Here is a 14,168-nt window from a genome sequence, read left to right on the forward strand (position 1 = left end):
GGTTCACGTCACGGTTTGATCAGCTCCAGTCCGCTGGAGCAGAAGGAGCTCAGAATAAACGCTTTCACTGGTGAAGACAGACCTAAAGCCAGCGCCAATGCCACGTCTTTGTAAAGTGCTGGCTGGCTGGCCGGGTCGTGGCCGGAGCCCCAGGCTCCAGCTGGCTCTGATAGCAGCTTTCACGGGTCAGTGAAGGCATCTGCTGCCTTCACTGACCCTACGTCTGCAGGGCAGCGCAGCGCCACTGGTAGCCCTTATTATTACAAACCAGATCTGGGTGAAGTTGGGAAATTGTAATTGTATAAAATGTAAATAAAAACAAAATACAATGATTTGACAATCCTTTTCAACCCATATTCAATTGAACACACTACAAAGACAACATATTTAATGTTATTGAAGGAAGGAAGGAAGGAAGGAAGGAAGGAAGGAAGGAAGGAAGGAAGGAAGGAAGGAAGAAAAGAGGAAGGGAAGAAGGAAGGAAGGAAGGAAGGAAGGAAGGAAGGAAGAAAAGAGGAAGGGAAGAAGGAAGGAAGGGAAGAAGGAGGGAAGGAAGGAAGGAAGAAAAGAGGAAGGAAGAAGGAAGGAGAGAGGAGGAGGAGGAAGGAAGGAAGGAAGGAAGGGAAAAAGGAAGGAAGGAAGGAAGGAAGGAAGGAAGGAAGGAAGGAAGGAAGGAAGGAAGGAAGGAAGGAAGGAAGGAAGGAAGGAAGGAAGGAAGGAAGGAAGGAAGGAAGGAAGGAAGAAAAGAGGAAGGAAGGAGAGAGCAGGAGGAAAGAAGAAAGGAAGGGAAAAAAGAAGGAAGGAAGGAAGGGGGAAAAGAGGAAGGAAGGAGAGAGCAGGAGGAAAGAAGAAAGGAAGGGAAAAAAGAAGGAAGGAAGGAAGGAAGGAAGGAAGGAAGGAAGGAAGGAAGGAAGGAAGAAAAGAGGAAGGAAGGAGAGAGCAGGAGGAAAGAAGAAAGGAAGGGAAAAAAGAAGGAAGGAAGGAAGGGGGAAAAGAGGAAGGAAGGAGAGAGCAGGAGGAAAGAAGAAAGGAAGGGAAAAAAGAAGGAAGGAAGGAAGGAAGGAAGGAAGGAACGAAGGAAGGAACGAAGGAACGAAGAGAACCTGGACTCTTTTACTTCCAAGCCACGCTGTTGTAACACGTGCAGAATGTGGCTTGGCATTGTCTTGCTGAAATAAGCAGCGTGGCTTGGATGGCAGCATGTTGCTCCAACATCTGTATGTACTTTTCAGCATTTATGTTGCCTTCACAGAAATGTAAGTCACCGTTGCCATGGGAACTAATGCCCCCCCAAACCATCACAGATGCTGCTGTTGAACTCTGCGTTGATAACAGTCCGGATGGTTCCGCTTCCTCTTTGGTCTGGAGGACACGACGTCCAGTGTTTCCAAAAACTTTTGAAACGTGGACTCATCAGACCACAAAACACTTTTCCATTAGGGATGGGCGGTATGGACTAAAGAATGTATCACGATCATTTCTGGCATTTATCCTGATAACGATAAAAAAAATACCAATACAAAAATGTCATCAACGGGAATTTATCTTTCTTTCTTTCTTTCTTTCTTTCTTTCTTTCTTTCTTTCTTTCTTTCTTTCTTTCTTTCTTTCTTTCTTTCTTTCTTTCTTTCTTTCTTTCTTTCTTTCTTTCTTTCTTTCTTTCTTTCTTTCTTTCTTTCTTTCTGGCTCATTTCTTCCTTCCTTCCTTCCTTCCTTCCTTCCTTCCTTCCTTCCTTCCTTCCTTCCTTCCTTCCTTTATCGTTTTTACCGCGAGATGACAAATTCTTATCGTGGGGAATTTTTTTGACAGTTTATCGTAGTCCCCGCCCCTACAGCGCTCAGGCGTCAGGCTCACCGTAGATGGTCCAGTCGGTGATGGGAGCCTGCACCGCCTCACACCGGATCAGCCTCTCCGTCGACTTCAGCATCATCAGAGCCACGTAGCCTCCGTATCCCTGCAGAGGAAAGTCACTTCAATCAGGAGTTACACCTCACTGAGCCACGACAACACACTCACATGATGGAAATGAGACAGCGGTTGGGAGTTTTTGGTGACGCTTCTCTTTATAAACCCCTAGTTATATACAGGATCCAGTATTTAAAGCAGCACAATGTAACTTTCATCTTTTGTTGAGTTTGGCGGCTCCTTTGGACAAAAGCGGTAGTGCTTTACCAGAAAGAACTACATTTCCCATGAGCACCAGCGTGTACTGCCGGAAAACTCCTGTCCCCGTCGCTGCATTTGTTTTGATAGTGAAATAAGACGGGACGGACTTTCAAAACTACTTTTCTGTTTTCAGCGGTTGTTTGCAGGATGGATAGTGAAGAGGTAATGTATCTATTTTTGGCTAAACAATATAATATGACGATGTTGAAAATCACTAAGTTCAACTTGGTTTTATTAGTGAGACTGTTTCAGCGAGATAATGCGCCCCATATTACTACTGCACCTTTTTCCTGTCACGTTTTTTAGAGGGACTTCGTCATAAATTAGTAGTCCAACATACTTACTGACAAAATAAAAAAATACTTTATAACCTGTGAATAACTGAATGCCCATTCCTTATATTTTGCAGATCAGTCCTGCACAATTTTACAGTTCTCAGGAAAAATACTAGAACCCAAGACGAATCCCCTGTATGTGAAAACATACTAATTCTAATTTTGATTCTCGAGCATGCGCAGACTGCAATATCCGATCCCCCGTATACATGGCGTTAACATTCCGACTGTGAACGGGTTATCTAGGTGCTGCAACCCGATTACTAAATGTCCGAAATAGGTCTGAAGTAGATCGGGTTTAGGTGTTTACATGCAGTTTAAAAGTCTGAACGATGTCTTATACGATCAGAAACCCGATTGAACTGCATGTAAACGTACTATAGGTGTTGACAAAAGTGCATACCTGAAGGTGATGAACTTCTTTACATCCTTCAACCATGTCTTGTCCAAAACGACGGCTACAAGAGCTTGTAGCGAGTGAACGCCGGGCCAATTTTTATTCTTGTCCGGGCATTTAGCTTGTTACTCTCAGCTTTCTTTTTTTTGCCTCCTCCGATAAAACTTTTATTTTCTTGGGTTTTTCCGCTGCTTCGGCCATGACACCAGCTTCTGCTGAGCTCTGCGCTCCACGCCCCGCCCAGCTTTGGTCTCCACTACGAATGGGGAAGGAGGGGGAAGTGACGTATGCCGTAAAGCAGTCAAAGCCGTAAAAATGTGTAGTTTTTTAGTGTGGAAGGGTTCCTACCATGCTCCTCAAAGTTACATAGTGCCAGTGAAGGAGATACAGACCCCTCAGACCATGACAGAGGTTCATTAAACTGTTGGAAGTTGATGTACCATCACAATGATGATGATGAAATATTAGAGTAAGGTGGAAAAGTTACATAGTGCTGCTTTAAAGTTGCACGATCACCCTTTGGGTTTTGGTTCATGGTCATGTGAGAGACTTCAAGGCAACAACAGATAACAAATCAACTCTTCCCCAACTGTAGCTCTGAGGTGTTTCTGGTATTTCACCAAACCATGTTCCATGTTCAACTCTCAAACAGATCATATTTGATCATATGTGTTCAGTCTCACTCTTTTTTTAAATATGTTTTACAGTCTTTACAAATGTATCTATGGCAACATGTGCATATCTAACGCCTTTACTTATGTCTTACCCTCTTGGCTTTGTGTTGAAATAAAACCCCAGACCAGCAAACTGCCCAAACATCTGCTTTTACAGAGCTCTGTCCACCTGCTGATGAGCAGTTACCCTCTTAAATCGTGCAGGAGGAGCAAGAGGGTACTTGGTATTGCCCACTTTCTTTATTTTTTTTAGGGACCAACTTTAACACACGACTGTATAAAGTACATTTGTTTTAAATGTCCCTGAACAACAATAGTTTTTTATCCATCTTGAGGTCTCAGTTATCGTATCAACCCTCACGGACCCTGAGGTCCTATGGCACCGGCCTTTTAACCATTCCCCGAACCGGGACTAAAACCCACGGTGAGGCTGCATTCAGCCATTATGGCCCTTATTTATGGAACAGCCTGCCAGAGAACCTCAGGGCCGCAGAGAATGTTGATATTTTTAAAAGGAGGCTCAAGACACACCTTTTTAGCTTGGCTTTTATCTGATCTCATTTACCTAGTCTTTTCAGCTATTTATTGTATTTACTTTTTTAGCTTTTTTTATTATCTTTAAACCTTTAATCCATTTTAGTGACTTTGTATTTTATGTTATTTATTATTCATCTTAAGTTTTGTATAGATTTCTCTAAAATTTTACACTTTTTAGGCATTTTTTACTTTCTTTTAATCTTGTAGTTTTTAGCTCCAGTGTTTCCTCAGGGGGGTCGTCCACACTGGGAGGTGTGCCTGCTCCGCCCATGGGGGTGTCGTCATGGGGGTCCCTCAGGCCTGGGTAGCTGGGGGTGGGACTCCACCTTCTGTGTGGGGTCTGTCCTGGTCTGTCCGGGTTGGGGGGGTCTCTGTGGCGATGCTCCTTGTGGTCATGGCCGGTGGAGCCTCTCGGTGTGGACGGCCACCCATAGGTAGTGTTTTCCTCACCTGGATCGTTAGTGCTAAGCCATGTCACCAGTCCACTTACTGTGTGTGTGTGTGTGTGTGTGTGTGTGTGTGTGTGTGTGTGTGTGTGTGTGTGTGTGGGCGTGTGAGTGTATGCACATGTGTATGAGTGTGAGTGAGGGTGTGTGTACGCGTGGGGGGTAGGGGGTGGGGTCGTATGGGATGTTTTAAATTGTACTTTTGATTGTTATTTTATTTTGTATGTAAAGCACCATGAGTTGCATTTACACTGCGTGAGTTGGTGCTATATAAATAAATAAAGTTTTAAAGTTTTTTTTAACCTATTTTACTATTTTAATCATAGTGGGCAGTAAAATACTGATGAACGACCACTAATGTTGCATTTAAATGCTCTTCAGCAGTTCAATCTGCAGAAACGCGTTAAATGTTATAGCTTCTCATATTTTATTTGTAAAATCTGCCTTTTAATCTGATTTTGGAGCAACTGCTGGATTTGTAAAGTAAATAGAGGGTAAAGGGACGGAAACTAGGACTAAATGCTGCGTCTGTAGGAGGCAGCGTTAAGAGGCTCCGTGTTGAGACCACAGAGCCGTGAGATTCATCTGCTCGGTAAATGCATCACAGCTGGAACCTGCTGGTCTGGAGAGAAGGACGAACCTCTCCGAAGACTCCCACGCGAGAGCGGTCGATGAACGGCAGCTTCACCAGGAACCTGGAAAACACAGAGGAGCCTGTTTAACAGCGGACCGCAAAGGGCAGAGCGGAGAGAAGCTGTGCTGCATTTAATTCACACGTCTCCCTCCCGGGCCGGAGGTGAGAGGCCAAACCACCCGGGACGGAGGTCGGAACCGCTTTGTTTATGATTATCTGAGGTTTCCTGCGGCGGCGAGGACGCCGTGAGGGGAGCTGAACACCAGGAGCTGTTTCACTGGGTTTTGTTTTATTTACAAAAACACTGGAGCTGCAAAAGCAGCTTTTCTCCTCTAAGTGTCAGTTGGGGGAATAATGAGAAGTGTTGCCTTCTTTCTGGCGTGCAGTCCCTGCACCGGCCACCGGGGGCCGACGCTAAGAGTTTAAGGGCCAATCCCAATCCCCCCCCTACTTTCTACCACTAGCCCTAAAAATGAGTAGGGTCCTTGTAATGTTCCCTAGGGATTGGGACACCACTTGTTACGTCACTGCGTGGTTTACGTTCGGGTACGTAAGCGACTGCGTAGTTACGTTTGCACATACGTCACACCATATCAGGAAGCCCAGAGATAAAAGCTGTTTTAATTTCAGCTGTAGCGCTGTTAATATGCCACTTTATTACGTTTTAATATTTTTTCAGGCGTAAAAGTAACCGCTAAGATCCCCAACCTGGGCTGCCGGCTCGGGAGCTGATTTATGGTTCCATGTTACACCAACGCAGAGTCTACGGCGTAGGGTACGGAGTACGGCGCGTGTCGCCGCGTAACCTACGCCGTAGGCTCTGCGTTGGTGTAATGCGGAACCATAAATCAGCCTTTATTCTGGCGAGGTTTGAAAAAGACTTTGCAACAACGATCAAGCGAGTGATTATGTACATTCACTGAGTGAATATTATGAAAGTAAAATATATATTTCTCGCTAGAGATGTAATCAAAACGCATTTTTATGCAGAAACTAACTCAAAATATTGATTTTATTTACTAAAAAATGAGAAATGTCCGCCATGTTTTTTTTTTTGATTCAGTCTGCAAATGATGACGTAAAGCATTCTGGGAAATTTTCTCTAGCCCTCGGTCAGCGAGTCAGTATCTGAAATCCCTCACTCTTTAGGGCTAGATTCATACTCCCTAACCCTCGTTATCCCCACTCCCCCTACATGCAAAGAGGAATTGGGACACCACTACTCTCATGGGAACGTGCAAAATTTAGGGATAGGGATGAAAAGTAGGACTAGGGGGGGATTGGGACTGGGCCCAAATGTCCCACTTTACACAGAAATGACAGTTTGTCAGTGTCACCAGGAAAGAAAATTAACGTGGTTAATCTTCCTCTACAAAAGTGAAGATGTCCGTCTGCCAGAATTAAAGCGGCGGCTGCGGTCGTTGGGGTTGCCAACGTAATTGCTTTCATTTTATTGCTTTTATTGAGCAGATATCTTTGGTATCAGTCCAACATGGTTATATAACTCAGATAAATTGTGCTCATTTGTACCAAACAGTTTTTTTTCTTCTTTTTTTAATCAAATCAGAGTGAACAGCATTAGTGATGTGGGTGCAGGCGTGTTACGTACTCCAGAGCTGCGATCTGGTCGTCCACGTCCACCGAGCCGAGCCTCTGGTGGAGCGGCTGGGAAACCCTGCCCGAGGAAACACGAGGAGTCACATGTGGAGCATTTTTACCTTATTTCGGGGGTCAGCAACCCAAAATGTTGAAAGAGCCATATTGGACCAAAACACAAAAAACAAATATGTCTGGAGCCGCAAAAAATGAAAAGTCTTGTATAAGCCTTGAATGAAGACAAATGGCGAAAGGCGAAATGTTGAGAAAAAAGTCGAAATGTCGAGAAAAAAATCTAAATTTCGAGAAAAAGGTTGAAATGTCGAGATTAATGTTGAAATACAATTTCAAGAAAAAAGTCAAAATGTTTAGAAAAAAGTCGAAATGTCGGGAAAAAAGTCAAAATTTCGAGAAAAAACTTGAAATATCGAGATTAATGTTGAAGAATAATTTCGAGAAAAAAGTCAAAATGTATAGAAAAAAGTTGAAATGTCGAGAAAAAAGTCTAAATTTTGAGAAAAAGGTCGAAATGTCGAGATTAATGTTGAAGTACAATTTCGAGAAAAAAGTCAAAATGTTTAGAGAAAAGTTGAAATGTCGAGAAAAAAGTCGAAATGTCGAGATTAAAAAAGAAAGGAAAAAGGAAGAAAAAAGGAGAAAAAAAGAAAAAAAGAGAAAGAAAGAGAACAAAAGAGAAAAAAAAGAAGAAAAAAAGGAAAAAAAAAGTCAACATTTTTTGAAAAAGCTCCAGGAGCCACTAGGGCGGCGCTAAAGAGCGCGGGTTGCCGAGCCCTGCCTTATGTAAATCCTCTCTAAAGCTGCTGACGGCGGTTTGAACCTGAGGCCTCTGAACCCGGAGCCTCGGCCGTCCAGCCGCGCCACCACCACGTGCTCCGATCCCGCCACCACCGAGTCCCAGTCCAGCCGGAACTCGTCCGTCGCCGCCTGCTCGCCGGGATCGCTGCCGCTGCAAAAACACACTCACTTAGGCTTCAAAATATTCACTTTTTAACAACTTTAAATCTTGGTATGAGTTTATGAAGATTTGTTTGGACTTTTAATGCCCAACATTTCAGAGGAAACGTGTACATTTCACCTGAGTAGATATTTCCTGCCGGATTTTATTAGTAAAGATTTTATTTTAACCTAAAAAATATGGATTAAAGCTTTATAAATGTATAAAATTAGCAAAAACAGCGCCTCCAAAAATGAGTCTAAGATCCATAAATCTCCTCAAAATTGTCCGATTTTAAACAAAAATATATTTGCCAATGAAGAATTCTTAAAACTAATAAAATAATATCAAGTAGTCTTCTAAATATCTTTAAACAAAGCATTTTTACTTTCTTAGGAGTTAGTTAGTTTTTAACCCTTGTGCTGTCTTTGGGTCAAAATGACCCAATTCTTCTATCCTTCTTTCCTCCTGCCATGCTCTCTCCTCCTTCTTCCTTTCCTCTTTTCCTCCTTTTTTACCCTCATTTACTCCTTTTTCTTCCTACCTCCCTTCCTTCATTCATTCCTTTATTACCTTCTTTGCTTTTCCTTCCTTCTTTCCTTATTTTATCCATTCCTTCCTTCTCCCCTCCCTTCTTTCTTTCCTTTTCTCCATTCCTTCCTCCCTCCCTTCTTTCCTTTTCTCCCTTCTTTCCTTCTTTTCTCCCTTCCATCTTTTCTCCCTTCCTTACTCCCTTTGCTGCTTCCTTCCTTCCTTCTTTTCTCCTTCCTTCCTTCCTTCCTTCCTTCCTTCCTTCCTTCCTTCCTTCCTTCCTTCCATCTTTTCTCCCTTTCCTACTTCCTTCCTTCTTTCCTCCTTTCTTCCTTACTTCCTTCTTTCCTCCCTTCCATCTCTTCTCCCTTCCTTACTCCCTTTCCTACTTCCTCCTTTCCTCCCTTCCATCTTTTTTCCCTTTCTTACTCCCTTTCTTCTTTCCTTCTTTCCATCTTTTCTCCCTTCTTTCCTCCCTTCCTTACTCCCTTTCCTACTTCCTTCCTTCTTTCCTCCTTTCTTCCTTACTTCCTTCTTTCCTCCCTTCCTTACTCCCTTTCCTACTTCCTTCCTTCTTTCCTTCCTTCCATCCTTACTTCCTTCTTTCCTCCCTTCCATCTTTTCTCCCTTCCTTACTCCCTTTCTTACTTCCTTCCTTCATTTCTCCTTTTTTCCTTACTTCCTTCCCTCTTTTCTCCCTTCCTTCATTCCTTCTTTTCTCCCTTCACCCTCCCTTGACCCAAAGAGAGCATCATCATTATGTAACGTAAGTTTGAGGATTTGGTCTTTTTTTCTCCCTTCAGATCAGTCGATAGCGTCCCATTTCATTTCTTTGTCGGCTGCACTTCAACTCTTGAGTTCAGGAGGAGCAAACAAGTAGTTTGCTGAAAAAACCTTCATTTTAATCTGAAATGTGAGGTTGTTGTTAGTTGAACATTTCCTTCCCTTGCTGCTTGTGTGGGTTTATCTGGGGCCCTGCAGCTGCAGCGAGTGAAGAGCCTCACTTTCACCTGTCCTTGCTCAACCCAGGCTTTGAAGCTGCCAGCGCCGTCGTCAGTGTAAATGGGAAAAATGCAAATGTAATAAAGTGGAGACTGCTCACACGATGAGGAGAAGGCCGTAGAGGTAGGACTCTGAGAAGTCCGGAGGATAAATGAGCTTCAGAGGGAGCTCTGCGGGGGGAAAGAGAGAAGACAAACATCACCCAGAGGAGAGGTGGCCGCGTGGAGGAGAGGAGAAGAAGGTCAGGGTGACAGCGGAGGATAAACGGGAAGACGGATGTGCTCGTCATTTCCTCTGAGTGGCTTCATTATCTGGTGAAGCTCACAGCCAAAGCCGGCGTGGAGAGTAAGTGATTTGTACCCAAGTTGTCGTTGGTGATGGCCCGGATCTCGGTGGGAGTCGATCTCCGGGTCTCCAGCGCCGCCTGCAGAGGGAGGTTGTCCTCCAGGAGGAACCGCGCTGCAAACACAAAACAAAACACGCCCAAGTTTCTCTTTAAAAGTGGTGCAAAAACCCAGAGAAACAATCACAAACATGGGTAAAGAAACAGATTAGTGAACACAACCGCAGACTGAGCTGCAGAGACGGTTTGGTGACTCTTCAGTCTTTGAGTTGTTCACATTTAACCCTGGTGCTGTCTACGGGTCAAGGGAGGAGGAAGAGAAGAAGGAAGGAAGGAAGGGAAAAAAGAAGGAAGAAAGGAAGGAAGGAAGAAGGAAGGAGAGAGCAGCCGGAAAGAAGGAAGAAAGTGAGGAAGGAAGGAAGGAAGGAAGGAAGGAAGGAAGGAAGGAAGGAAGGAAGGAAGGAAGGAAGGAAGGAAGGAAGGAAGGAAGGAAGGAAGGAAGGAAGGAAGGAAGGACGGGAAAAAGGAAGGAAGGGGAAGGAAGGGAAAAGGGAGGAAGGAAGGAAGGAAGGAAGGAAGGAAGGAAGGAAGGAAGGAAGGAAGGAAGGGAAAAAGGAAGGAAGGGGAAGGAAGGGAAAAGGGAGGAAGGAAGGAAGGAAGGAAGGAAGGAAGGAAGGAAGGAAGGAAGGAAGGAAGGGAAAAAGGAAGGAAGGAAGGAAGGAAGGGAAAAAAGGAAGGAAGGGAGAAAGGAAGGAAGGAAGAAAGAAAGAAAGAAAAAAAGGGAGGGAAAAAGGAAGGAAGGAAGGAAGGAAGGAAAAAAAGAAGGAAGGAAGGAAGGAAGGAAGGAAGGAAGGAAGGAAGGAAGGAAGGAAGGGAGGGGAAAGGGAAGGAAGGGAAAAAGGAAGGAAGGAAGGAAGAAAGAAAGAAAAAAGGGAGGGAAAAAGGAATGAAGGAGAGAAGGAAGGGAAAAAGGAAGGAAGGAAGGAAGGAAGGAAGGGAAAAAGGAAGGAAGGAGGGAAGGAAGGAAGGGAAAAAGGAAGGAAGGAAGGAAGGGAAAAAGGAAGGAAGGAGGGAAGGAAGGAAGGGAAAAAGGAAGGAAGGAGGGAAGGAAGGGACAAAGGAAGGAAGGAAGGTAGGAAGGGAAAAAGGAAGGAAGGGAGGAAGGAAGGAAGGGAAAAGGAAGGAAGGGAAAAAGGAAGGAAGGAAGGAAGGAACGAAGGAAGGAAGGAAGGGAAAAAGGAAGGAATGAAGGATGGAAGGAAGAAAGAAAGGAAGGAAGGGGAAAAAGGAAGGAAGGGAAAAAGGAAGGAAGGGAAAAAGAAAGGAAGGAAGGAAGGAAGAAAGGAAGGACCGTCACTGTCGTCACAGATAACGTTTCACATGGGTTTCAATAAGTGTCATCTGGTCTGCTGGCGTGGGGACGATCTGAGCAGTGTTGCAGGAGGAAAACGAGCCGGTTTTCATTTACTTTATCTTCGACAAGTGATTGATTAGTCTAATCAGCAAGCGGCGCTGAAATAAGCCGACGGCGCTCTGACTGTACCAGGAGAGAGTTCTCCCTCATAAATGGGAGCCTGTAATTGTTTACTTGGTGGTACTTCCACGTGGGCCTTCAGCATGGCTGCAGTCATTTCTCATTCTGGGTTTCTGCAATTAACTCAAACCTCCAGAGATCAAAGGTCAAATGAGCCCACTATCACCTCTTGTGGAACGCAGGAGAAAATGCAGCAACCGAATCATGGAGACCTTAGTACAGCGGTCTTCAACCCAAAATGTTGAAAGAGCCATATTGGACCAAAAACACAAAAAACAAATATGTCTGGAGCCACAAAAAATGAAAAGTCTTGTATAAGCCTTAGAATGAAGACAAATGGCGAAAAGCGAAATGTCGAGAAAAAAGTTGAAATGTTGAGAAAAAAGTCGAAATTTCGAGAAAAAAGTAAAAATTTCGAGAAAATGTCGAAATGTCGAGAAAAAAGTCGAAATGTTGAGAAAAAAGTCAAAATTTCGAGAAAAAAGTCGAAATGTCGAGGAAATAGTCAAAATGTTGAGATTAATGTTGAAGTACAATCTCGGGAAAAAGTGGAAATGTTGAGAAAAAAGTCGAAATGTCGAGAAAAAAGTCAAAATGTCGAGATTAAAAATGAAAACGAAAAAGGAAGAAAAAAGAGGAAAAAAAGAAAAAAAAGAAAAAAGAAAAAAAAGAAAAGAAAAAGAAAAAAAAAAGAAGGAAAAAATGTCAAACATTTTTGAAAAATCTCCAGGGAGCCACTAGGGCGGCGCTAAAGAGCCGCGGGTTGCCGATCCCTGCCTTAGTAGAAGGTCCTCCTCCTCAAAACAGTCATTATTTACGAAGAAAATGTGATGCTGTGACGACGAGGCCGTGTTCTGATGTTTTGCCGATCGTCCTGCATCTACAGTAACCTGGTGAAACCTCAAACATCTTACGTGTGGCTCTAACCCCGAGGCTTTGAGAGGAGGAGGAAAGGTGACCTGCATAACGGAGTCCCGGTATCACAGGATCGGTTGCAGCTTTGCAGTAAATCGTCAGGAAACCTTGAGCTACGCAGACCTGCTGAACTGTTCATGCAACATTAAAAATGTCACGTCTCAATATTTTAGCTTCTCGCTGCATGATGGTACCTTGTAGATGAATAATAAATCACAGACGGACTTCTTCAGCACTTTCTCTTTTCTCTTTTTTCAAATCCTTTTCCCCCTGCAAGGCGTGCACAGCAGCAACCGCTGATTCAGCAGAGCTATTTAGAGATAAACTCCGTCTTTAAATGGGACTAACTACCAGTGATCAATCAAACCCAACAGATGCTCAGCCCGCCCACATAAACATCCACCATTGAAAAACAAAGACGACTCACATCCCACGTCGTTGAAACTTAGAAGCAGCACCGCCGGGACACCAGGACCTGCAACACAGACGTTAGATTACATTATTGGATGTGCTTTTAACAAGACCTGCAAGGAAATACTATTGTATAATAATCTGGTGCGTTGCATGTGCGTATTTGGGGAACTGATATCTGACATCACGGCCCTGATAGTAACAGTGATCGTATTAATTCATTTAGAGCCTGACTTCAGTCTTCGGGGGATTGTCTCGTTATCGTTGGAGAGGTCAGGTCGCGTGAAAAGTCTTGTATCAACCTTACAATGAAGGCAACACATGCTGCATGTATCTGTATTAGTTATAACTGGGGGAAGATTTTTTTTTCATTATGCACTTCGAGAAAAAAGTCAAAATGTCGAGGAAAAGTCGAAATTTAGAGAAAAAAGTTGAAATGTCAAGATTAATGTTGAAGTACAATCTCAAGAAAAAAGTTGAAATTTCGAGATTAAAAAGGAAAGGAGAAAGGAAGAAAAAGAAGAAAAAAGGAAAAAAGAAGAAAAAAAGAAAAAAAGGAAGAAAAAATAAGAAAAAAAGGAAAAAAAAGGTCAAACATTTTTCAAAAAGCTCTCTGCCGTCTGACATGCTGCCCCCTGTGGTCTGGAGTGGTACTGCGTGCTGACGCTCCGGCGTTTCTCACCTTGACAGCGCAGGATGGCGTGGCGTGAGTCGGGACTGACGTCGGCGTCGAAGAACGAGCACTCCTTCCTCAGCCCGCAGGTGAGGCATCGCCGTGGAAACAAGCCCAGGGTGGACACACTGGGAGAACAGAGGGAAGACGTGAGCTGAGCGGTGGAGACGGAGGCTGGACAGCTGCACCTGAGCGGGGTTCACCTGTACAGATGTCTCTGCTGGGTACCGTTCTCCGTGCTCAGGAAGTATCTGCAGGGGAGAGGAGGGAGAGTTGGTAAAGTAGGACACGGTCACGCCGACAGACCTGCGCCTAGGGTCGCCACCCGTCCCGTACAATACAGAATTGTCCTTTATTTGAGAAAAAAATGTTGCGTTCCGTTTTGAACCAATACAGACATATATTATGCTCTTATTTATTGATGTCATAATATACAGGTGCAGGTCGGAAAATTAATTATTAAATTAATTAAAATATTGCAAAACGTCATTCTTGGTAAATTTAACTAAAGGTGAAACAAATATATTATTTCACCACTACATTCAAAGTGAGATATTTCAAGCCTTTATTTGTTATTAATTTGGTGATTATGGCTCACAGTTTATGAAAACCCCAAATAAAAAATAAATTAGAGAATATTTTATGAAATCAATAAACAATTCCATCATCAAAATGATAACAAATAAAGGTGTAACACATGTTGCTTTGCCTGTAATAAGACTAGGTAATATATTAGTTTCACCTTTTAAGTTGAATTATTGAAATAAGTTAACTTTGACACCATATTCTAGTTGAATTATTGAAATAAGTTAACTTTTACACCATATTCTAGTTGAATTATTGAAATAAATTAACTTTTACACCATATTCTAGTTGAATTATTGAAATAAATTAACTTTTACACCATATTCTAGTTGAATTATTGAAATAAATTAACTTTTAACCATATTCTAGTTGAATTATTGAAATAAATTAACTTTTACACCATATTCTAGTTGAATTATTGAAATAAATTAACT

The 14,168-nt window shown here is 43.1% G+C and overlaps 1 protein-coding gene across 1 annotated transcript in view; it reads right to left on the reverse strand.

The window, feature by feature from the left end:
- Positions 1-14,168, reverse strand: part of LOC133425439 (inactive dipeptidyl peptidase 10-like) — a 92,333-nt gene that overhangs the window by 12,839 nt on the left and 65,326 nt on the right. Inside the window, exons 12-20 of the mRNA XM_061716294.1 lie at positions 13,353-13,400; positions 13,159-13,277; positions 12,493-12,540; positions 9,634-9,732; positions 9,374-9,443; positions 7,624-7,752; positions 6,799-6,864; positions 5,196-5,250; positions 1,855-1,954 (exon numbers count right to left, since the gene is read on the reverse strand). Coding sequence (XP_061572278.1) covers positions 1,855-1,954; positions 5,196-5,250; positions 6,799-6,864; positions 7,624-7,752; positions 9,374-9,443; positions 9,634-9,732; positions 12,493-12,540; positions 13,159-13,277; positions 13,353-13,400 — 734 coding nt within the window. The remainder of the gene's footprint in view (positions 1-1,854; positions 1,955-5,195; positions 5,251-6,798; positions 6,865-7,623; positions 7,753-9,373; positions 9,444-9,633; positions 9,733-12,492; positions 12,541-13,158; positions 13,278-13,352; positions 13,401-14,168) is intronic.

The sequence above is a fragment of the Cololabis saira genome, chromosome 24, assembly GCF_033807715.1.
Source record: "Cololabis saira isolate AMF1-May2022 chromosome 24, fColSai1.1, whole genome shotgun sequence".
Lineage (NCBI taxonomy): Eukaryota > Metazoa > Chordata > Actinopteri > Beloniformes > Belonidae > Cololabis > Cololabis saira.